At 46.2% G+C, this 24943-nt stretch overlaps 1 protein-coding gene across 2 annotated transcripts in view; it reads left to right on the top strand.

Moving 5' to 3' along the window:
• LOC143923948 (retinol dehydrogenase 7-like) overlaps positions 1-13962 on the top strand; it is an 80477-nt gene extending 66515 nt beyond the window's left edge. For both annotated transcript variants that reach the window (XM_077447896.1, XM_077447897.1), the window contains exons 5-6: positions 9981-10144; positions 13642-13962. In XM_077447896.1, the coding sequence (XP_077304022.1) occupies positions 9981-10144; positions 13642-13892 (415 nt within the window). In that variant the 3' untranslated portion in view covers positions 13893-13962. The remainder of the gene's footprint in view (positions 1-9980; positions 10145-13641) is intronic.
• Positions 13963-24943: the final 10981 nt, after the last annotated feature.

Below are 24943 nucleotides of genomic sequence, written 5' to 3'. Positions count from 1 at the left end.
GGACGAAGACTGGGATGCCATTAAACTCCATGTACGTGTAAAGGCAGGCGCCCCAATAATTTTGGTAATATAGTGTATATATACAAACACAGCACAAGTTTGTTTGAGCTTTGGGGCACGCAAACCTTATACTATAGGCCAGTGATGGTGAACCTTGAGCATCATGGGAAATGTAGTTCCAAAACATCTGAGGTGCCAAGGTTTTCCATCACTGCTATAGGCTGTGCACATCTATGTCTGTCACAATGTCAGTAGCCCAGGACTGGGGCTCCTTATAGGGGAAGCATGGGATTGTGACTTACTCCCTTTGAGGAGCTAGACTCCAATATGATCACTGTGGACACTGGATTTCCCATGAAGAAAGATTATACCCTGTAATGGAGAACATAGTGTTTCATCTTTTAGTATGAGTAGCCTTTATGGAAAGGGTTTCCCCTTAGGACAGTAAAGTAGAAAGAGAGTTAGGCTCTGGAAGAAACTAGAGGTAGTTGGTCTACTGTAAGTCCACTACAATTGTGGAGTGTGGAGGTTTCCCTGTCTCCTTTTCTGCTGTTGGGTGGCTTGGGGCCTCTGACCAAAGCATAATGTTGAAACTCTAGAGCAGTGGCCTGGACGCTAACTGCTAGTAGGGTAGGGACTGATGTGAGTGTGCAATGTACAGGGATAGGGACAATTGTAGACACTCACTCAGGTTGAACTGGATGGACTGGTGTCTTTATTCAACCTTACAAACTATGAAACTATGAAACTATGAGTGGTCTGTCATAGGAAGGGCCTTCTCTTAGAACAGTGCTTAAGTTAGAGAAAGTGAACCTTGAAGCATATTGTAATTGAAGTATAAATACCCTGTAATAATGATCACTGATGGACCTGTTGTCAGAGGTCATGCTGGTTTAATTTGTTAAAAACAAAAAAACCTCCATTGATGGCAGTTCATTAAAGGAAATTCTTTGTTGACAAGAAAGCTCAGAGGAAAATTGCCAGACTGGTTCGAGCTAACATTAGTAACTCGGATTATGACTTTACCACTGTGGTAAGCTAAAAATCATCTCAGAATATACAAAACATCCAGCTTTGAGACAATTGACCTACAACAGTAAAAGATTATGTTGGGTTCCACTTCGGTCAGCCAAGAATAATTTTGGTAGAGGGGGAGATTTAGAGCACCATTGCATCAGTGGCAAATCTGCAGATGTTGAGAGATGCAATTATGTCAGCACAGATCTGAATCTTAAAGGAATTTGTAGAATTAATGCCATGAAGAATTAGTGATGTTCTGAAGGCAAAAGGAGGCAATACCCATTATTAGTACAGTGTTACCAATAAAATTTGGTAAGTGTACCTTAGCCTGTCAATTAAAGTCTGAGATTCACAAACAATATTTTAAGCAGGTGCTTAACAAGGTACTGTTGTTGTCTGTGTTAATTATCTTTCTGGGTTAAATTTATTTCTGCTGTGTGAGATGCACTTCTTAGTTAATCTTGCCTGGCAGAAGTGGTGCAGTCTCAGAGGTAAGGGTTAACATTTCTGGCCAGGTTTTCCCTGGCTTTTATAAGGGAAACTGTATCTAGGTAAAAGGTATTTTCATGGCATGGGAAGAGAAGGAGAGTGTTGCTGAGGATGTAGTTGCCACTATGCCACTTTACAACCCCTTGTGGAAGCAGAGTCGGGGGTTCTAAGGCATATGGACTTATGCTGCTGAATAGATTAATGGACTAAAATACTTTCACACATATTCTAAGGTATGCCTATCTCATGGGGCAAAAAGGGAACACCAGGGATACACTAAAAGGGCACTTACAGGACTTGGCACAGAAATGTGTATGGAGGATGTCTCTGAGAACTGTTCATCTGTTATGTTTAATTATTTCAGTAAAAGAACTTTGTTATTACTTAAATTGCCTGGTCTGAACTCACTAAAGGGGTGCATACATGGCGTATCCCCAAAAAACAGGGCTTAACAGGGAGCGGAGAGGAGTAAGTAAAGCTGCTGTACCAATGTCTAATGAGCAGAAAAGCTATCCAGAGGAGGTTATATTGCCATTGCCAATGACTATCGTACTAGGATCATGTCATGTGCATAGGCAACCAGGCAGTCAGGAATCCAGTGACATGGCAGTGGTGAAGGGAGCCCTGGTAGTGAAGCAGCTTGGTGCGAAGGCTCCTTTCCCTAGCGACCGCATCCCCATATACTGGAACCAACCTCCCGACATAGGCACCTAGGGACCTAGCCTTGGAGTCATGGAGAAAAATGTAGTGAGGCCTTGGGAGAAGAATAAGCACAGGAAATCTACAAGTGAGCTTCCTGGTATCCGAGTGTAACAAATTGATCAATGCCAAGGTGACAGGCTACTGTTTTTTTTTTTTTTTTTATTTCAGGTACTTACATTATATAGAACTTGTTAGGAACGTCTAGTATTGAGTCTGACTTGGTGGAAGGGGACCTCTCCTACGGCTCTGGTTCCGGTCTCTCTGGAATGGGGACAGGGAGACAGGAGCGCAGCGGGGTAGAAGAGTCCGGCCAGGTGCAGCAACCGGTGCTGGGTAGATGAGGATCCTTGGAGCAGGAACTCTCAGTAGTATGGAAGAAACAAGGAGAAGGCTGCTGACTGTGGATCCTGGATGGAGGAGGTCCGCTGGACGAGGAGGTAGCCGACTCAGGAGCAGGCAGGAATCAAGCAGAGGTGTCAGGTACAAGCAGGAGGTTTGGCAACAGGAAAACAGTCCAAGAAGGGTCAAACAAGCCGGGGTCGGAGCAGGAGAGGTCAGCAAGGTCAAACGGAGCCGGGTCAGGTATCAGATGAGTAGCAGGCAGGTATCAGGTAACTTCAGGCACTAGCTGCAGACGAGACAGCACAGAACCACAACAACTGTGCCCTTAAAAAGGGTCACTGGCGCCAATCGAGCTAACGTACGCTCGTGCGTGCGTGCGCTGCGCGTACATACGATCGTCGTGCACCCGCGCGCGTCGGAAGGCGCTCGTGCCTACGACGACCCGCAACACGAACGCGTGTGCGCGCACGGAGAGCCGGTCGAATGGAACGGACGGATTCCTGACATTGCCCCCCCACAAGGGGCAACCTCCGGGTGCCCCTAGAGGCTTTCTTCTCCGGGTGAGCAGCAAAGAAAGCCTGGATCAGTCTATTGGCATGTACATTAGAAGCAGGTTCCCAAGAATTACTCTCTGGGCCATAGCCCTTCCATTTAATAAGAAACTGACCTTGTCCCCGTCGTCTTCTGAAATCCAGAACGGCCTCAACTTCAAATTCTTCATTGCCATCAACTAGCACAGGGTCAGGTGGTCTTGTTTCTCTACCAGGGAAGGGATCAGGTACAGCAGGCTTAAGAAGAGCTACGTGAAAAACTGGGTGAATTCTCATGGAATCAGGCAGGAGCAGTTCATAAGACACCTCATTGATCTTTCTCTTAACGGGAAATGGACCCAGAAACTTGGGTGCCAACTTCCTGGAGGGGCATGCTAACTTTAAATTAGAGGAAGACAGCCATACCTGGTCCCCGACTTGAAGGATTAGTTCTCCCCTTCTTCCTCGATCGAAGCTCCTCTTACTGTCAGCCTGAGCTTTGGTTATGACCTCCTGAAGCGTCCGATTATTCTGTTGCAGGAAGGATATCCTATCCTGGATCGCTGGAACCTGGGATTCTGTAGGAACATCGGGAAGAAAAGACAAATTAAAACCGTAGTTGGCAAAAAACGGGGACTGCCCAGTGGTGGCATGGCTGGCATTGTTATAGGCGAATTCCGCCAGAGGTAACAGGGGGACCCAATCGTCCTGGACAAAAGAAGAGAAGCATCTAAGATATTGCTCGAGGGTCTGATTGGTGCGCTCCGTTTGCCCGTTGGTCTGTGGGTGGTAGGCGGAGGACAGAGCCAGTTCAATTCTTAAAGATTCGCAAAGGGCTCGCCAGAAGCGGGAGGTGAACTGGACCCCTCTATCGGACACAATATTGATGGGTACCCCGTGGAGCCTGATTATTTCCTTAATAAAGACATGGGCAGTCTCGGTTGCAGAGGGGGTTCCCGCTAAGGGTAGGAAGTGGGCCATCTTGGTCAGACGGTCACAAACTACAAATATGGCAGTGCAGTTTTCAGAAGGGGGAAGTTCCACAATGAAGTCCATCGTGATCATCTGCCAAGGGCGGTCGGGTGCGGGAAGAGGTTTAAGCAGCCCCCAAGCCCGATTTCTGGGAACCTTATTCTGGCTGCATACGGGGCAGGTGTTTACATATTGCTTGCAAAATTCCCTCACGCCTGGCCACCAGAAGGAACGCTGTACTAGTTCTAAAGTCTTGCGGACACCAAAGTGCCCAGCGAGCGGGTGGTCATGACAGAGACCCAAGACCTTAATCCTCACGTCTTCAGGGACGAAGATCAAGTTGTCCTTCCAAAGCAGACCCTCCCTGGATGCTAGCGAGATTCCCGGGGGACCGGAAGAGGAGGAGGAGGCATTCTTGAGCAGAGTTACTAGATCTGGCTGGATGAGAAGAAAAGTATTAGCAGGGAGGATGGTATCCGGGGGTGTGGTGTCCTTAGGGCTGTCAAACATACGGGAAAGTGCATCAGGCTTAACGTTCTTAGATCCGGGACGATAAGTTATATGAAAACAGAACCGGGAGAAAAAGAGGGCCCAGCGAGCTTGCTGAGGTTTCAGGCGTTTTGCGGAGCGGAGGTACTCGAGGTTCTTGTGGTCCGTGTAGATGAGCACGGGGTGTACCGCCCCTTCGAGTAAATATCTCCATTCCTCCAAAGCGGACTTAATGGCAAGTAAATCCCGGTCGCCTACATCATAATTCCTTTCCGCTGGAGAGAGTTTTCGGGAAAAGAACCCTACGGGGTGCATCAGGTCGTCCACGCCAAGGCGCTGGGAGACTACCGCCCCTACTGCTATCTCAGAGGTATCAACTTCTAGAATGTAAGGTCTGGATGGATCCGGGTGGCTGAGGATAGGAGCGGAGGTGAACAGGTCCTTAAGTCTCTTGAAGGCAGCCTGGGCTTCAGGACCCCAAAGAAAGCGTGTATTTTGCTTGGTAAGCTGGGTGATGGGGGAAATAATGGCAGAGAACCCTCTAATGAATTTTCTATAAAAATTAGCGAAGCCCACAAAGCGCTGGATGCCTTTCTTGTCAGTAGGGGCTGGCCATTCGAGGACAGCAGCGACCTTTTGCGGGTCCATCTTGATGCCTGCTGGGGAGATTTCGAGGCCGAGGAATTGGATCTCCTGCTGTTCAAATTTGCACTTCTCGGCTTTAGCATAGAGTCCATGTTCCCGGAGCCGAAGCAGAACTCTGCCGACGTGCCCCCGGTGCTGCTCCAGGGACCTGGAGAAGATCAGAATGTCATCAAGGTATACGATGACAAAGATATCCAAGAAATCACGGAAGACATCATTAATTAAATGTTGGAAGGTGGCTGGGGCATTACACAACCCGAAAGGCATTACCAGATACTCGTAGTGCCCAAAACGAGTTCGGAATGCGGTCTTCCATTCGTCACCTGCTCGTATGCGGACCAAGTTATAGGCACCTCTTAAGTCCAATTTAGTGAAGATGGTAGCTGACCTCAGCTTCTGGAAGAGCTCAGGAATCAGAGGTAGGGGGTAGCGATTTTTGATCGTAACCTTGTTCAATTCCCGATAGTCCACACAGGGTCGAAGAGATTGATCTTTTTTGGTAACAAAGAATATTCCAGCCCCGGCAGGAGATGTGGAATGACGAATGAACCCCTTTTGGAGATTCTCGGAAATGTAAGCCTTCAGGGCCTCTTGTTCCTTTTCGGATAAAGGGTAGACACGTCCAAACGGGATCTCAGCCCCAGGAAGGAGCTCAATGGGGCAGTCATAGGGACGATGTGGGGGTAAGGAGTCAGCCCCCCGTTTACTGAAAACGTCCAGAAACTCATGGTAAGGTTCGGGGACAGATTGGCATAAGTCCAAGTCTGGGTCTAGGCAGAGGAGTGTTCTGGTGTGTATAGAAGCCCCAGGCAAGCAGTGGTCCCGGCAGTAAGGGGAGAGGAACTTCACCTCCCTTGTAGTCCAGTCGATGGAGGGATTATGGGCCTGCAGCCACGGAATGCCCAGAATCACAGGGAAAAGTGGGGATGAGATGACATCCAGGATTAATAGTTCAGAATGTTGGCAGGGAGTAGAGGCGGATAGTGGAAGGGTCTCCTGGGTGACTCGGCCGGACTTAATCTGAGAACCATCGGCCAAAAAGATAGCAAGTCCATGAGTCTTTTTCTGTAGTGGAATCGAATGCAGGTCGGTGAAGGCGGAGTCGATGAAGCAGCCGCAGGCTCCGGAGTCAAGAATGGCATTAACGTGTATGGTTCTTCCCGGCAGCTGAAACGAGAGCAGAAGGACAACATGGAGAGGGTTGGAAGGTGGGTTAAAGGAACTGTGAGACACAGGTGAGAGGCACTTACGTGGCTTTACAGGACAGTTGGCCACATAGTGTCCGGGGCCGCCACAGTATAGGCACAAGTTCATTTGACGGCGGCGGGCTCGCTCTTCAGGAAGCAGAGAGGGTCGGAGTAGTCCAAGTTGCATCGGTTCCTCAGGAGCAGGAGGCACACTGGTAGGTCCTCTTTGAGGAGGCGGAGAGAAGAAAGGTGTGGGAGACGAGGTCCTAGCCGTCATCCAGGCAGGTCTCAGTGGTTGGGAAGAGCGTTCGGCCCTACGCTCGCGAAGTCTGCGGTCTATTTGGATGGCCAGAGCAATTAAGTCCTCCAAAGCGTCAGGAGTGGAGACACGAGCTAACTCATCCTTGAGGCTTTCAGACAGGCCCATACGGAATTGGTGTCTAAGGGCCGCCTCATTCCACAGGGTATCTGCGCTCCAACGTCTAAAGTCAGAGACGTAGTCCTCAGCCGTCCTGCGGCCTTGCTGGAGCGCAGTTAATGCAGACTCTGCGGTGGTAGCCCGTTGGGGGTCATCGTAAAGTTGCGCCATCCCCTCGAAGAAGGTGGCGAGAGTCTGTGTAAGGGGGCTGTCATTCTCCAAGAGATGGTGGGCCCAGGACTGAGGCTCTCCTTGCAGGAGAGAAATGACAAACCCCACCTTGGTGGCCTCCAGAGAGAAAGTCCTGGGCTGGAGGGCAAAGTAAAGCTGGCAAGCGTTGCGAAAAGCCCGGAACTTGGAGCGGTCCCCAGAAAATCTCTCAGGAGTGGGAACCCTAGGCTCAGGTGGGAGCATCATGACTGTTGAATGTGCAGCTGGCTGGACAGGAGGAGGCTGAGGTATGGCGTCAGATGATCCCGGAGTAGAGAGGTGCTGGACACGTTCCTCCAACCTGGAGTAGCCATCTTGAAGGGATTTCACGGCCTGGGTGAGGGCCGCAAGGTGGGAGCAAATCTCCTTCATGGCGGAGGTCCCTTCCGCAGACTCAGACATGGCTGTCTCGTACTGTTAGGAACGTCTAGTATTGAGTCTGACTTGGTGGAAGGGGACCTCTCCTACGGCTCTGGTTCCGGTCTCTCTGGAATGGGGACAGGGAGACAGGAGCGCAGCGGGGTAGAAGAGTCCGGCCAGGTGCAGCAACCGGTGCTGGGTAGATGAGGATCCTTGGAGCAGGAACTCTCAGTAGTATGGAAGAAACAAGGAGAAGGCTGCTGACTGTGGATCCTGGATGGAGGAGGTCCGCTGGACGAGGAGGTAGCCGACTCAGGAGCAGGCAGGAATCAAGCAGAGGTGTCAGGTACAAGCAGGAGGTTTGGCAACAGGAAAACAGTCCAAGAAGGGTCAAACAAGCCGGGGTCGGAGCAGGAGAGGTCAGCAAGGTCAAACGGAGCCGGGTCAGGTATCAGATGAGTAGCAGGCAGGTATCAGGTAACTTCAGGCACTAGCTGCAGACGAGACAGCACAGAACCACAACAACTGTGCCCTTAAAAAGGGTCACTGGCGCCAATCGAGCTAACGTACGCTCGTGCGTGCGTGCGCTGCGCGTACATACGATCGTCGTGCACCTGCGCGCGTCGGAAGGCGCTCGTGCCTACGACGACCCGCAACACGAACGCGTGTGCGCGCACGGAGAGCCGGTCGAATGGAACGGACGGATTCCTGACAGAACTGTCAATTTATGCAGCATTTTACATATATATTATACATTCACATCAGTCCCTGCCCTCAAGGAGCTTACAGTCTAAGGTCCCAAACTCACATTCTTAAGCCGCATACACGCGATCGGACTTTCCGATGGGAAATGTTTGATGACGGGCTGTTGGCGGTAAATCCGACCATGTGTATGCTCCGTCGGACAATTGTTGTCGGATTTTCCGCAAACAAATGTTGGATAGCAGGTTTTAAAATTTTCCTCAGACAAATGTGTGTCAGATTTTCCGAGCGTGTGTATACAAGTCTGTCGGACAAAAGTCCAAAGTAGAAACAAGGACGAGCCAGAATCGGTCGGTCTTGTAAACTAGTGTTCGTAATGGAGAATTAACATTCGTGACGTAGCAAATTATGAAATCTCAAAATGCAGTGCACAATTCTCTTCTTCTTTAATGGGATAATAATGAAGCTGCTTTGCTGGTGATACTGATCGAGTTATTGCAAATTACTTTTCAAAGGCTTTTTTTTCTAGTGAAATCAAGAATAATATTATTATGCTTTTCTTATTTATTTATTTATTTTTTTTTTGAGAAAGTTACCACAAAACCATTATCCCATAGTTTTTAAAATCAAAGATACAACTTGTTGGTGTCCCTTGTCAATTTTACATTGTATTTTTTTAAATATAACTGCCTTCTCCCAAACTGTCATTTGAAGTAAAACACATAGCCAGGTATTTTTTCACAATTTTTTTTACTGTGCATAAAAAAAGAAAACAAATAAAATTAGACATGCTATCTGCCAATAGAAGTTAACCAAAAAGTGCATTCTATGCATCCAAAAATATAGAAAATATGCCAAACCAAATCATTATTCAACCAAAAAGATAATGTCAAAGCAATAACTTCAAGGCCAATAATATATAACACGTTATCTCCTCCGATTCCGCAACATGGCTGATTGACGAACAGCCATTCAGAAACGAACTGAATTTTGAAATCAAAAATGCGAAAACAAAAGTGCAAAATTAAAAGTGTGAAATCAAAAGTGCGAATCAACACTCACCGAACTTCTACTAACACGAAATTAGCAGAAGGAGCCCAAAGGGTGGCGCTAAGGAGCTGAAATTATGTTCGTAATTGTTGGCCAACAATTGTGAGGCCGTGTGTATGCAAGACAAGTTTGGGTCAATGCCCTTCCGACAAAATTCCATGGTTTTGTTGGAGAACATTCGTGTGTACGAGGCTATACATTCACATACTAGGCTCAATTTAGACAGGAGCTAATTAACCTACCAGCATATCTTTGAACTGTGGGAAGAGGCCAGAGTACCTGGAAGAAGCCCCCACATGCACAGTGAGAACATGCAGACTCAATGCAGGTAGTGCTGTGGTTAGGGTTCAAATGAAGGACACTACTGCTGCTAAACAGAAGCGCTAACCACTTAGCCACTGGTCTGGGTTGGTGGAGACCAATATAGGCTCAGCAGTACAGGCTCAGAAATGCTGCACAACTTAAGTGAGAGAAGTGTTCTAAAGTTTAATGAGGAATTGTGTCTGTAGGAACAGTGTGAAATATTGCAGAAGTTGGCCAGGAATTACAAAGAGTTAACAGTGTTCTACTGGAAGAACCTCGCTATTATGTTGGAGTGCTGCCAATGATGAGTTCACATGACAACAGCCTAAGCCCACCATTGGGGCACTAATGAGAGCTCGCTCCGGGTCCCCACAACTTGGGTGAAGTAAGATCCGCCCACGATGTGGCCAATTAATACTTTTTCCCTTTAATAAGCCCATAGACACATATGCATAATTACATGTAGGTATATGCATGCTAGAAACTAATCTGTGCACAACCATACACCTGGAACATGCATATAACTCAATTGTCAACTCTTTCCTTTTTTCCTTATTTTAGGAGGGACATGCAGCACTTTGGAGTGAAAGTCAGTATTATTGAACCTGGCTTCTTTAAGACTGGAGTAACCAGCCTTGAAATAATAGAAAAGGATCTGAACAGATTATGGGATAGGCTTACACCGGACGTCAGATGTGCATATGGAGATAAATACTTTCAAAATTGTAAGTACTGTAAATATTTTGTACTGGATATCAAATCAATGAATGCTTTGGTGAATTGGATCACTGGTAAAATTCAGCCTCTGTAATAATTTTGTATTGGAAGCAAAACTCTAAAGCAAACAGATACAGAGGGATTTAAAATATGTGCAGGTGAACTGTCATTCTTGGCAAGAGAATTATAATTCCGGACAGGAAACCACAAATATGAAATAGGAAATATTTAAGGCACCTGCTTAATTATAGAGCCTTCCAAAGCAGGCTAAGCAAAACAAGAAAATCTTTAACCACTTCCATACCGGGCCTATTCCAACACTTCTTTCCTACATGTAAAAATCATAATTTTTTTGCTAGAAAATTACTCAGAACCCCCAAACATTATATATGTTTTTTTTAGCAAACACCCTAGGGAATAAAATGGCGGTCATTGCAACTTTTTATCTCGCACAGTATTTTCGCAATAATTTTTCAAGCGCCTTTTATTTGGAAACAAAAAAGTTTTCATGAATTAAAAAATAGTAAAACAGTAAAGTTAGCACGATTTTTTTGTATAATGTGAAAGATGATGTTACGCCGAGTAAATAGATACTTAACATGTCATGCTTTAAAATTGTGCACACTCATGGAATGGTGCCAAACTTCGGTACGTAAAAATCTCCATAGGCAAAGCTTTGAAAATTTTTACAGGTTACCAGTTTAGAGTTACAGAGGAGGTCTAGGGCTAGAATTATTGCTCTCGCTCTACCTCACAAATGTTGTTTGAACGACGTTTACATATGTGGGCTTATGTGTGTGTTCGCTTCTGAGCGCGAGCTACCGGGCACAGGGGCGTTTTAAAAAAAACATTTTTTATTTATTTTTTTATTTTACTTTTGTTTTTATTTTTTAAATTTTTTTTTTATATATTTATTTTTTTATCGCTTTTTTTCCTATTACAAGAAATGTAACCATCCCTTGTAATAGGAATCTAGAAACAAGCTTTTGAGACTCATTAGGCATATGCCTAGTTGGGTCCATTGTATCCAGTAAGCCTTTTTCCATACGGTGGTGGATATCTTCATACAACTCACACAGTCACTTAAAAAAAAAAAATTCAGCACTATATGGACTTTTTCACGTATTTATTGTTTGGTTCATTTTCACTACATGAACTTGAATATGAATTCATAGTAGTTACTATTGACGTCACTCCTAATTTCCGTCAAGGAGCTCTGATTTTCCATCACCATCCACGGACTTTCAGAGCGTATGTGCCATTGACATCAGCGGCTGCATTCAAGGTGAATATCTCCTAAACCTCAACACTGTATCCTGGCCTAGGCCGACAAGGACCAGGCCTAGGGCAGCACTTTGCAGGGGGGCAGTACAGACAGAGTCCCCACTGGCTTGCGCTACATTGTTAGTGTAGCACCAGTCTTATGGGGTGGACTGGGCTGAGAGGCAGATTAGTCTAGCGCCCCCATAAAGCAGCTGCACTGCTTCCAGTATGCGGGTGGCCACTATTCTGCAACTATTCTGCAACTGTGAGGGGGTCTCCACTTCTAATTTTGACTGTCCTATCATCCTGGACCACAAACTTTCCTCACTGTGCAATGTTTTCTGCTGCATCATTGGCATGGTTATATCTTCTTAGTCCTCTCCATAAAATTATCAGACATTTGTGCTTAAAGTAGAACTATAGGCAACACTTTTTTTTTTCATTTTAGATAGAATAAGGGAGGGTTATAGCCCCTGTCAGTTAATTTTTTTACCACCCCTGTCCCATTGCAGAGATTTCCCTTCACTTCCTGCCCCATAGCCAAACAGGAAGTGAGAGGAAATCTATGCAAAATTAAGGGAATCCATTGCCCCCCCCCCCCCCCAAGCCCTCAGAACTAGTGTCCCCACTCGAAAATTTTAGGGCGGGTCTTAAACAGCAAGGAGTGGGGCCTTGACAGGAAGGGGTGGGTCATATTTAAATTAGGGGGTGTACAAGTTTAGTCAGGCCTAGGGCAGCACAAAACCTAAATATATTACTGCTAAACCATACAGGTTTAGGAGATATTAAGTTTACCTACAGGTAAGCCTTATTATTATATTATTATTATTATTATACAGGATTTATATAGCGCCAACAGTTTGCGCAGTGCTTTGCTGAGGTTTACTTCCTCTTTGCTTCCCTGCAAAGGTAAAGCATAATGGGCTACTATGCATCGCATAATAGCCCATTATGTGTCACTTACCTGACACAGGAGCCAGCGATGTCACCGCTGTCCCCTCTTCCACGAAGCGTCCATCTTCACTGCTCCGGCGCTGTAACTGGCCAGAGCAGCGATGACGTCACTCTGGCGCATGTGCGCGGGAGCCGTCGGTGACGGCATGTTAGCCTTCACTAACGGCATGCTCAGTGCACTTGCGTCGTTGTCTATGGCGCACATGTGCCATAGACATCGGTGTCCAGTTTTTGTAAAATATCTCCTTAACCGTGTAGGTTAGGGAGATGTTTCTTGCACCTACAGGTAAGCCTTAATATAGGTTTTCCTGTAGGTTAAAGTGGTCCCAGTGGGTTTATAACCACTTTAAATGGTTTGAATTGCGCTTAATGTATAAATCTCCTCCAAGGGCACCTCTGCTGCCTTGTTTTCCTATAGGCGTCCCATAAAAAAGAAAGACAAATCTTCATTGCATAATCCATTTTTTGAAAAATATAAATAAAAACAATTGTGACACTCACAATTATGCTATTATTATTATGCTATGTTCACCACATCATTATACAGCCAGATTCCTTAGGCCGCGTACACACGCACGGACTGTTGGCCCAACCTTGTCCGCTGAACAGTGTTTGGGCGGACAGTCCGCTCGTGTGTGGGCTTTCAGCGGACAGTTTCAGCGGACAGTTGGACGGACAAGGTTTTACGGAAATTCCGAAAAACTGTCCGCTGAAACCTTGTTTCAACGAACAGTCCGCCCGTGTGTAGGCTTGTTCGTCAAACTAAGTTCCGCGCATGCTCAGAAAGGATTTTCAAGCCGAAAGTTATAATGCAGTGTATAGGACGTTGTATTTTGCGTCCCGTCGTACGTGCCGTTCACGTCATCGCGCACGGTTTCAGCAAACTGTTCGTCCGTCGTGTGTGGCCATGTCCGTCCATGCTAAGTTTGAGCGGACTGTTCGCTCAAACTGTTGGACGGACAAAGTTGGGCCAACAGTCCGCGCGTGTGTACGCGGCCTTAGTGGATGCACTTCGACTGACAAAATGCGCAGGGAGGAGGAGAAAGCGACAAAGTTATGTTTGTGAGAAGTAGCCCAGAGGTGGGGCTGCGAAGCAGTCTGTGCACTGTATATTGGTGTGGTGTGCCAAAGAAGCCAGCTGGTGATGAAATTTTCAAATTGATACAAATCTCATCAAGACTCTTTATACAACAAATCCAATCATCCAATCATCTTCGTCCATTTCTCAGCAGTATTACAGATTTTAGTCTATTTCAACACTAAAACCATCATTTTCTCTTTGTCTTAGATTTGAAAGTGCAGAGATTATCTATGAAGACGCTCTGCAGTGCTGATATCTCCAAAGTCACAAACTGCATGGAACATGCTCTGATAGCCAGGTACCCACGGACGCGGTATGGCGCTGGGTGGGATGCCAAATTCTTCTGGCTTCCTTTGTCTTATGCCCCTGCCTTCATTGCTGATATCATGTTACAACTCTTATTACCTCGACCAGTTTGCAGCAAAAGATCACTAGCTAAAAATCAGATTGATGTATAAATGACTAGAGTGTCTCTACATGATTTACATATCATTTTTTTTTTGGGAAATAAATCTTTGTGATGTTTTACTGCTTTGTGGAGTCTTCTTTTTTCATGGGGCAAACTAATGAAGGAACTAAAATGCATGAAGGTGGTAACATTTTTGGCAAATGTTTGAATTGTTTCAGTCATTTCTAATGCCTTGTACACACGGTCGGATTTTCTGACGGAAAGTTTTCGATGGGAGTTTTTTTGCCGGAAATTCGTGTGTAGGCTCCATTGGACATTTTCCATTGGAAATTCCATCGCAGAAAATTTGAGATCTGGTTCTCAAATTTTCCAACAACAAAATCCGTTGTCGGAAATTCCGATCGTGTGTACGCACAAAGTTCCACGCATGCTCGGAATCAAGCAGAAGAGCCGCACTGGCTATTGAACTTCATTTTTCTCTGCTCGTTGTACATGTTGTATGTCACCACGTACTGACCAACTTTGTGTGACCGTGTGTATGCAAGACAAGTTTGAGCCAACATCCGTCTGAAAAAAAACATGGATTTTGTTGTTGGAATGTCCGATCGTGTGTACGGGGCATAAGTCTTGATACTTGAGGCATGTACTGGAGAATAGAATAATCACTCTTATTTTAATATTTATTGGTTATTAAAGAAATCTAAATAATGTATCCAAAGAAAATCTTCAAGCAACATTTTTTAAAAAAGTACCCGTTGCTGTAATAAGAGTATTACGCACCTCTGGCAGCCAGACACATTTTAGCTATGGGTTGTAAACCCTTAAATATACCCAGTAAAGTGCAAAGTGTAAAATTGAGTGAAAGTTTTGTGAATGTTGGATGAACAAACTCTTAATATGCCTTTTTTTTTTTTAAGTGGTAGTAAACCGCCAGCGATTTTTTTTTTTAACCTGCAAGGCAAAATTATAATGTGCTAGTATGTAGTAGTATACTAGCACATCATGTGAAACTTATCTTAGAATGAAGCCCTTCCTGCGGCAAGCTGTTACCACTGACAGGGCTTCCATCTTCGCCCGTCTTCATTCTGGGTTCGCAGACTCCGGTTGTGTGAGTGACAGGAGCCACAATGACGGCACTCCTGTACATGCGCATGGGAGCCAGCGTTTTACGGCACAGGAGGCCATTCCTTCAGAGCGCATGCGCCGGTGATTTCACCAGCTACATTTACAGTAAATATCTCCTAAACACCGCATGTTTAGAAGATATTTACAGTAACTATAGGTAAACCTTATTATGTAGAGTTTACCCCCACTTTAAGCAATGTTTTTTTGTTTTTTTTTTGTGTATCAAGGTGCCAATACATTGATTAAAAAAAAAAAAAAAAAAACTGCCAAAACTTAAAGTGGTACTAAGGCCCAGTTCACATTGGTGCAACACATGCTCTGACTTTGGGAGCACATGTCGCATGACGTGTGCAAATCAATGGTTCCCTATGAGAGCCATATTAACTGATCCGATACCAGTCAGTCCAACTTTAGAAAAGGACCCCCACTACTTTGGTCCGACTTTGGTCTGTTTTCAGCCTCAAAGTCGGATCCTCATCCTAACTACCCGACTTCTGACATCTGATGGTTAATACAGCAGCAGGAAAATAAATTTATGTCACACTGGGTTCGTTTCGATTGGTCAAAGGACAAGTTGGACTATTTCAAAGTCGGAGCAAAATCATATCCTGTTCATTCAAGTTGGATGGAAGTAGGACCGAAGTAAGGCCCATATAGGATTGATGTCGCAGGGCAAAGTAGGATGACAGTCATACAACAGTCGTGTCATACCAGTGTGAACCTGACCTAAATGAAAATTGTCAATCACTGAAACCAGTGCAATTGTGTTGTCACAGCTGACACCCCTTCAAAAAACAAGTGATTTACCCTTCCTTATGCAGGCCATACATGGGTCAAATTCCAAACAAATTTTCTTTTGAAAATCAGAAATGTTGTGCATCTTGTGATCCAACAGTGCCACCATTGATTTCGAAAATTCGACCAACCAAGCCTTCAAGTTCACCTCAAGTTGCTACAGAAAATAATTTATGTGGCTGGGAATCTTCTTTGCTTTCTGGGTTACAGCTCGTGCGCATTTTTTTTTTTTTCGATTATATTTTGCACATGATTCTCCAATCATTATTTAGAAATTTAGTTTGTTTTACCCAAAATTTCCAAGTTCGATGGCTGCACGAAAATTGTTCGTTGCTGCAGCTCACTAATGGTGCAAAATTCAAATGAAAATTCTAAGTTATGATTTTCCAAAGAAAATTTGTTCACAATTCGACCCATGCATGGCCTGCTTTAGGATACAAATCCCAATGTTTTAAGTTAAAAAACGTTGAGGAGGAAAAACGTATTCATGAAACGTATTCTATTGTTCTCTAAAATTAGGTTTATTTCATGTGTGAAAGGATGAGAAATGAGAAAATCCAGCACTGCTTGCTTGTTGTCAGCTTCTGCAAGCCATTCCAATGTCTATTAGGAGGGAACAGATGTTAGTCCTCTGTTGCCATTGCTCCTCCTGTCAGCTGTCAATTTTTAGCACAACAGCTTCACAAAAAATATTCTCTATAAGAACATCGGCCTGATGCTTTTAGGATAAAAATAAAAATAATAAGAGAGCACACTGGTCTAATACAATATCTCAGACACCATTTTATTCTTAGAATACTTTGGAATACTCACAAAAGTATTAACATCATGGGTATGTATCACCCTATCCTATATACTGCACATATATTGCACCTCCATAACCCGGATAACCGATTCAAAGACCTCTTCATCAAATGGTAATAAAGTAACTGACGCGTTTCAAAGGACAAGCCCTCTTTCTCAGCCGAGGTATTGCACTAAGTAGGTTCGCTTTCTCTTTTTTTCCATTATTATAGAATTAAAGACTTCCCCAATCTGATGAGAGCTGCAAATCAGTGAATGAGACCTCAACATCATAGGAATTGGATTAGTGAACAAATGGAGTTCTCCAATCAAAAATCTTTTCTATATCCGCAAGCACTTTAGCACTGACAGAGTGTTTGTTTTACATTGGTGCTTTTTGGGTATTTAGCAGAAACGTTCAATAGAGCATTGTAAAGACAGTTTGCTGATGTCCTTGTCTTGCTATCATGCTAAACCAAAGTCTGCAAAACCTTCTGGGTCACTAACTTTAACCAAGCATGGAAATCAAGAATTCCCGCTTACTGCATGATTCTGTTTGGCATTCGTTTAGAAAGTATTGAAATCAAAGGCAGACAAGGAAATAGCACTTTTAAAACATCATCTGCAGTGGCAGCCTATATTTTTCTATCGCGATCAGCGATCACTCTTATAAGCCTTTAAATGAGTATGAAAAATACAATAAAAGCCAATGTTTGCATGTGAACTTGCACCAGTTAGCAAGGATGGTGAACATATTCCCTAAGCAGATGTAGAGAAATATTAGTTCATAGGGATATCCACAATAAATATTTAATTTATAAATATTTTATATTTTCTACTTAGACGCCTCAGAGCAAATCCTGATATCAGAGGAATTACAATAGCTGACCACACCTACAAACTAGCCGCATTCGTGGATGATATCCTCCTTTTTCTCCCAGATCCACACATAACAATCCTGAACCTACTCACAGACTTCAACACCTTCAAATCTCAAACTAACCTACAAATCAACTTTTCAAAATCTAACGCACCGAATGTCTCACTTCCCATAGACACATGCCAGCAATGCCAATCCAATTTCCCATCTAAATGGAATAAACACGCGATTACCTACTTAAGCATCCAGATACCCTCATCCCTTATAGACCTATATTCCAAAAACTGCCCACTGATCCTGAATAACATAACAGATGATTTTAAGTCATGGTCCTCTGGTCTCTTCTCATGGTTTGACAGGGCTGCAATTATTAAAATGAACATCCTACCTAGAATATTGTACCTATTACAAACCATCCTGATAAAACTTCCTCCCACCTTCTTTTCCACATATCAAAGAGCCTGCACAAATTTCATACAGGATACCAAACATCCGCTACTCCAAACATCCGCGACCACTATTCCAGACTGACGATCCCTAAACTGAAAGGAGGCATAGGCTTGCCTGATCCCCAGAAATATCATAAAGCCTGCCACTTAGCCAGAATCACAAACTGGAATATCCATTCGAGGGTTAAAGATTGGGTTCAGTTAGAACACGCCATGTCCCCCTCCACACTACTCCAAATTTCCTGGATTGCCCCAAAGCCCATCCCTCCATCCTGCAAAAATCACCCACTAATACTTCCAACTCTATCCTCCATCCGAGAAACTTGCTGGAAACATCTCCCCTCGATCCTGGGCACAATACTTGACCACAACCCGGACTTCCCCCCCAGAATCTCCACTTCCTTCCTCAGACACTTGGCCATACACCACCATCTGCGCGGAGCAATTTTATGAGAGAGGCCACCTTATTACTCAATCCCAGCTGGCCACCTGGATGACTAACCACACATTCCCATTCTGGACGTACATACAGATTTGACACTTCCGCGAAAGACCTAACCCCCGACCTGATTGGTCCTGACAGACCACCACCTTTGAGTCACTATGCCTGAAATTGGAACCCCAAGCTCACCTTATCTCTTATGCCTTACTATTTGACAACCATAACCCAAAATTTAACTTGGCTAGCTGCCAATGGGAATGAGAACTTGCCATTGACCTCTCAGACCAAGAATGGGAAAATATCTATACATGTATCCACAAGGGGACAGTAAACGTCTATTCACAAGAGAATGCATTCAAAATACTTTCTAGCTGGTACAGAACCCCCCTTAGTCTACATAAAATATTCCCATTACTCTCCTCTCAATTCTGGAGATGTGAGGGGGGGGGGGGGGGGGGCACTGGGCTCGCTTCTTCATATATGGTGGAACTAAAATGCAACCCTTCTAGAAGGAAGTACACCAACTCATGAACCAAATTACCACTTTTACTCTTGAATTTTCCCCAACGCAGTTTTTGCTACATCATTCCTCGATACCGAAAATGCTAAGATGTGCATTCCAGACAACTGACGCTCCCTGGAGCCACCATCTATGGCCGATCAGATGAATACAGAAAACTGCAGGCATGGAGGAACCTATAGTGAGAGACACCCCCTCCTAATTCGGAAAAGTATAGTCGTGTTGGCGTCATTTCATCAGAACAGATGAATACAAGAAATTTAGGACCTAGAACAACCACAAAGTTGCTGCAGGTGAGTGAGGACAGATCGCAGAATCTCAAGACCCCCCTCCCCCCCGCCTAGTGCCTATTACCCCAGGATGCCTAACTCACCACCCCCCCCCCCCCAACCCTCTAAAATACACCTAGTCACCTCCTGGAACACCTACCCTCACATTAACAATATCTTCAGTTATCCATAATCCAAAGTCACCACAAGGGCACTTATAACATTTAACATACATAACACTATCAGACAGTCTCTGGAAAGATTAGAAGGAATAGAGACTTAACAGATAATAAGCATCACCAATCCAAAGGTAAGCTACATCTAACATTACAGGAAGCTAATAAAACATAAAGTGAACAGCCTAAGCGACCTAGGGTTTATGAAAAGGTTGTTATATACAACCCGTGTAGCGCAGTTATATTTCTTTATATAGGTATATATGTATAAGTTTACTATCGCGGATGCGACCGTACATGTACATGTAAACGTTATTCCTTTGATAACTAAATTTAAAAAAAAAAGGGTGTGCGTTATCTCCCCTCCCCCTCGACACAGTTTGCTCCCAGATGGGGTGTCTGAGGGGGAGGAATACACCTCTTGCGCTACACCTAATACGTAGTATCTTTTATATGGTTCACCTTTGTCAGTTAATTTGCTAAATCATATGTCTGTACGCAAATGATTGTCCTCACCATGTCTCATTGTATGACAGATTCTGGTTAATTGTACTTTCTTTGTTTGTTCTTGTGAAAAACTTCAATAAAAACAATGATATATATATATATATATATATATATATATATATATATATATATATATATTCATATAACAAGAGGGAAAAAAAATATGGCGGTCTAAAAACATATCCCAGCCACCATTACATTATACTATACACCCAGCCTGCAGTATACAGTATATTAATATACGTATACTACCCTAAGTCATAATAAATACCACCACCACTCAATGTATTATGATATCCTTGAGCCAGCAGCAGGGCAGGACTTACCATTGGGCTTGACTGGGCTCAAGCCCATGGGCCCCTCCCAATAGGGGGCCCCGCCGAGATACATAGCCGAGTGTACTCAGCTCGGCTCCACTCACAGTCACGCCCAGTCCTGCCCTATGATGGACATAACACAGGGACTGGGCATGACTGTGAGCCGAGCCAAGTACACTCGGCTACTCTCGGCTCTGCTCGGGACTGTGAGAGAACCCGAGAGGACCCAAGAGCTGCAGAGAGGACCCAAGTGCGGTCAAGATACAGAGGACTCTGTATCTCGGCGGCGCCATTTTTAAACTTCAAGACTGCAATAAAAAGGCTGCAAATGACACTGGGGCAAGGCTTCAAATGACAAGGCTACACTGGCAAGGTTGCAAATGACACTGACAAGGCTGCAGATGGATGGGCAAGGCTGCAGATGGACACTGATAAGGCTGCATTGATGGGAATTTAAATGTAAGTTTTTTTCCTTAAACTTCCCTCCTAAACTTGGGGTGCGTGTTATATGCCGGCGCGTGTTATACGCCTATAAATATGGTAATGTATAGAAGGTAGGGCCCGGAAGTGACTCAAGCCCAGGGGCCCCCACCACCCTAAGTCCTGCCCTTGCCAGCAGTATATATTATGATATAATCCTAACCAGCAGAGCATAAGATGTCCCCTAAGCCAGCAGTATATTACATCTGCCTGGTTAGAAGTATATTTTGGTAATACCCAGTCCACCAATGCATTAATAAATTACCCCAACCATCAGTGTATTTTAATACCAGACCAAAAGTGAGTTGTGATATCCTTTTCCAGCCAGCACTATTTTAGGATACCATCTTATCATAATGTAATGTATTTTACCATCACCCCACTCAACAATGTATAATCATATCGAGGGCTCCTTGACAGCCATAAATTATGATATTACCCCAGTGAGCAATATAAAATGATTTCAAACCATCAAGTCATGTATAATTCTTCCCAGGCAGAAATATATTATCATATTCCTCTGGTGAGTAATTTATTATGATTTCATGGGCCCCCAATGTGTTATATATACTGTATATATAGCCATCGGCCATCACTGAATCTTTTTTTTAATCAAAACTTTTTTATTGATTAAGTTGCTCTGTTAGTACATACATTGACTATATCAGTCAATGTAAAGTCAATACAAATGACAAATTATACCAGTCATACATAAGGAGTGAGCAATTACAGGTGACAGATATTACAATGTTATTCTAATCCAACAACTAGCACTCGAAACCAGATGTGGAACATCAGTATTAAACACTTTGTCAACCAGCGGATTGTGCGGAGTCTAGTGCTCTACAACATAAACCTTATGAAAGAAGGAACAATAAAACATTATTTTTTCTAAACCTGTGTTTTCCTTCTACCTTCTCCCCCTCCCTTTCTTCTCTACCTCCCTCTCCTCTCTCTCGTTACTTATGATTCTTGGTGGGTTACCACCGCAGGAGCCTGTCCATCACCAACTGTGGTGGGGCAAGACTGGGGTCCTTCCGCCAAGGCTGCCAGATAAGGTCGAACCTTTGCACAGCATTCCTGCAATGTTAGGTCAATTATTACCTAAGGAGGAGGGAGTTGACATAAGTGATCCATTGTTTCCCAGTGGGGACCGTAGATGCCAACCAGTATCGGGCTATGAGCGTTCTAGCCAGATACAACAGTCTAGTAATCATGAAATACTTTAATTTCGGGTACATCTCTACATCAATTGCCTATAGTAGGCACACTAAGGGAATCAAAGGTACAGATACCTCGACCAGAATAGAGTTATAGTGGGATAGCTCAGCCAGTTTTTGACACCTCAAAATCATATGTATGAAATTCCCCTGATGCACCTTACATTTTGGGCACAGGGGAGAATGTCTCAGGCTCCAAACATGAAGCTGTACAGGTTCTGTGCAGGGCTGGTTATATATAGACAGATATATATATCTCTATATCTATCTATACATATATGCAAATTCCAGTTAAAAGTGGTAAGTGGTCAATCATCAAGGGGGACCACAGGAACTCAGAACATGGGGGGGGGGCCCACCTTCCACAGAGAGAATACACTAAGGTAAGGGGGGGTGGGTTACCAATATAAGGGGGAAACCCTTTATATCAGTGCCCCCTTACATTATCGTATTCACGCCCCCTTACATCAGTGCCCCCCCCCCCGCTGACTGGCCTGGCGCCGCTTTCACTGACCTCCTCTCAGGTGCACTGTGCAGGACACAGTCAGTCGCTCCAGCTTGGTGGCTCTGGTTTTATCCTATAGTCTCCTCTCTGCAGTCCACACACGTCTGACTTCTCCCATGACCCCCATCCTGGCGGCGCTCCCACTCTTGACTCCTCACCAGACTCCCTCAGAGACTGCAGACATGATACAGGAGATGGTCAGAGACTACAGACTTGATGCAAGAGCTCAATGCAGCTTCACCAGTGCCCATCAATGCAGCCTCACTGTCCCCATCAATGCAGCCTCACTGTGCCCAACAATGCAGCCTCACCGTGGCCACCATTGCAGCATCACTGTGCCCACCATTGCAGCCTCACTGTGCCCATCAATGCAGCCTCGCTGTGCCCAGCAAATGCAGCTTTACTGTGCTGTGAATGCAGTCTCACTGTGCCCATCATTGCAGCCCCTCCTGTGCCCCATGTCCCGGTCTGCAGTCCCTGTCTGTGGGAAGGTGTGTTGTTGATGTTTGGTACAGTACCTTGCATGCCAGAAGGATATCCATGACGGCCAGCAGCAGGCAGGGTCTATTCTCGTTTTGGATGGGGATGGTGCTCCTTCCAGAGGATCTGTTTGCTGTGAGATAGAGTGGTCCCTTGCCACCTGCACCTTCAGCCGTCCTCATTTTCTGGCCCCAGTCAGCCTATCCTCTGGTCCTGGAGAAGTGGAGAGCACTGGGTGGGAGCTGGAGAGAAGGGGGAGCAGAGAGTGCTGGCAGGGTTGGAGAACACATGGGTGGGGGCAAAGAGCAGGGGGGAGTAGAGATCACAGGGGTGGGGAGCAGAGAGTGCTGGGGGGGACTTAAGAGCAATAGTGGGGGCCAAAAAGAACAGGGGTGGAGAGCATGGTAGGCTGAGAGCACTGGGGGGCTAAGGGTGTGGGGTGGCAAAGAGCACCAGGGGGGGGGCAGAAAAACAGGAGTGGAGAGCACGGGGCTGGAGAGTACTGGGGGGGGGGTACAAAGAGCAGGGGGGAGTGGAGAGCAATGGGGGAGCTTGAGAGCACCAGTGGGGGCCAGAAAGAACAGGGGTGGAAAGCACGGGGGACTGGAGAGCACTATGGGGGGTGGAGAGCACTGGCAGGGTTGGAGAGCACATGGGTGGGGGCAAAATGCAGGGGGGAATAGAGAGTACAGTAATGGGGAGTGGAGAGTGCTAAGGGGAGCCAAAAAGAACCGGGGTGGAGAGCAGGGGGGTAGAGAGCACGGGGGGGGGGGGGGCTGGAGAGCGATTGGGTGGAGCTTGAGAGCACCAGGGAGCCAGAAAGAACAAGGGTGGGGAGAATGGGGGGCTGGAGAGCACTGGGGTGGGGGCTGGAGAGTGATGGGGAGAGATGGAGAGCACTGGGGGTGAGAAAGAACAGGGGGAGAGCACTGGGGGGAGTGGAGAGCACTGGGGGGGGAGAAAGAACAGGGGGGAGAGCACTGGGGGGAGTGAAGAGCACTGGGGGGGAAAGAACAGGGGGGAGAGCACTGGAGGGAGGGGAGAGCACTGGGGGTAGGGGAGAGCACGGGGGAGAGGAATGGGGGGGGAGCACTGGGGGAGTGGAGAGCACTGGGGGAGAGCACTGGGGGAGTGGAGAGCACTGGGGGGAGAAAAAACAGGGGGGAGAGCACTGGCGGAAGTGGAGAGCACTGGGGGGAGAGCACTGGGGGGAGTGGAGAGCACTGGGGGGAGAAAAAACAGGGGGGAGAGCACTGGGGGAGTGGAGAGCATTGGTGGAGTAGAGAGCATTGGGGGAGTGGAGAGCACTGGGGGGAGTGGAGAGCACTGGGGGAGAAAAAAACGGGGGGGGGGGAGAGCACTGGGGGGAGAAAGAAAGGGGTGAGCACTGGGGGGGAGAAAGAACAAGGGGGAGAGTACTGGCGGAAGTGGAGAGTACTGGGGGGAGAGCACTGGGGGGAGTGGAGAGCACTGGGGGGGAGAAAAAACAGGGGAGAGAGCACTGCGGGAGTGGAGAGCATTGGTGGAGTAGAGAGCATTGGGGGAGTGGAGAGCACTGGGGGAGAAAAAAACGGGGGGGGGAGCACTGGGGGGAGAAAGAAAGGGGGTGAGCACTGGGGGGAGAAAGAACAGGGGGGAGAGTACTGGCGGAAGTGGAGAGCACTGGGGGGAGAGCACTGGGGGGAGTGGAGAGCACTGGGGGGGAGAACAAACAGGGGAGAGAGCACTGGGGGAGTGGAGAGCATTGGTGGAGTAGAGAGCATTGGGGGAGTGGAGAGCACTGGGGGAGAAAAAACCGGGGGGGGGGCACTGGGGGGAGAAAGAAAGGGGGTGAGCACTGGGGGGAGAAAGAACAGGGGGGAGAGCACTGGGGGAGTGGAGAGCACTGGAGGGGAGAAAGAACAAGGGGGAGCACTGTGGGAGTGGAGAGCACGGGGGGGGGCAGGGAGGAAGAGCACTGGGGGACTGGAGAGAACTGGGGGGAAAAGAACAGGGGGGAGAACTGGGGGGAGTGGAGAGCACTGGGGGGGAGAACGGGGGGAGCACTGGGGGGAGTGGAGAGCACTGGGAGGGGGGAAAGAACGGGGGGGCACTGGGGGGAGTGGAGAGCACTGGGTGGGAACAGGGGTGTGCACTGGGGGGAGTGGAGAGC

This window comes from Lithobates pipiens, unplaced genomic scaffold (genome assembly GCF_037356315.1).
Source record: "Lithobates pipiens isolate NorthernLeopardFrog02 unplaced genomic scaffold, aLitPip1_a1.2 Scaffold_22, whole genome shotgun sequence".
NCBI classification, from domain to species: domain Eukaryota; kingdom Metazoa; phylum Chordata; class Amphibia; order Anura; family Ranidae; genus Lithobates; species Lithobates pipiens.
Note: the sequence above shows the minus strand (reverse complement) of the source record. Positions and strands in the feature narration are given on the sequence as shown.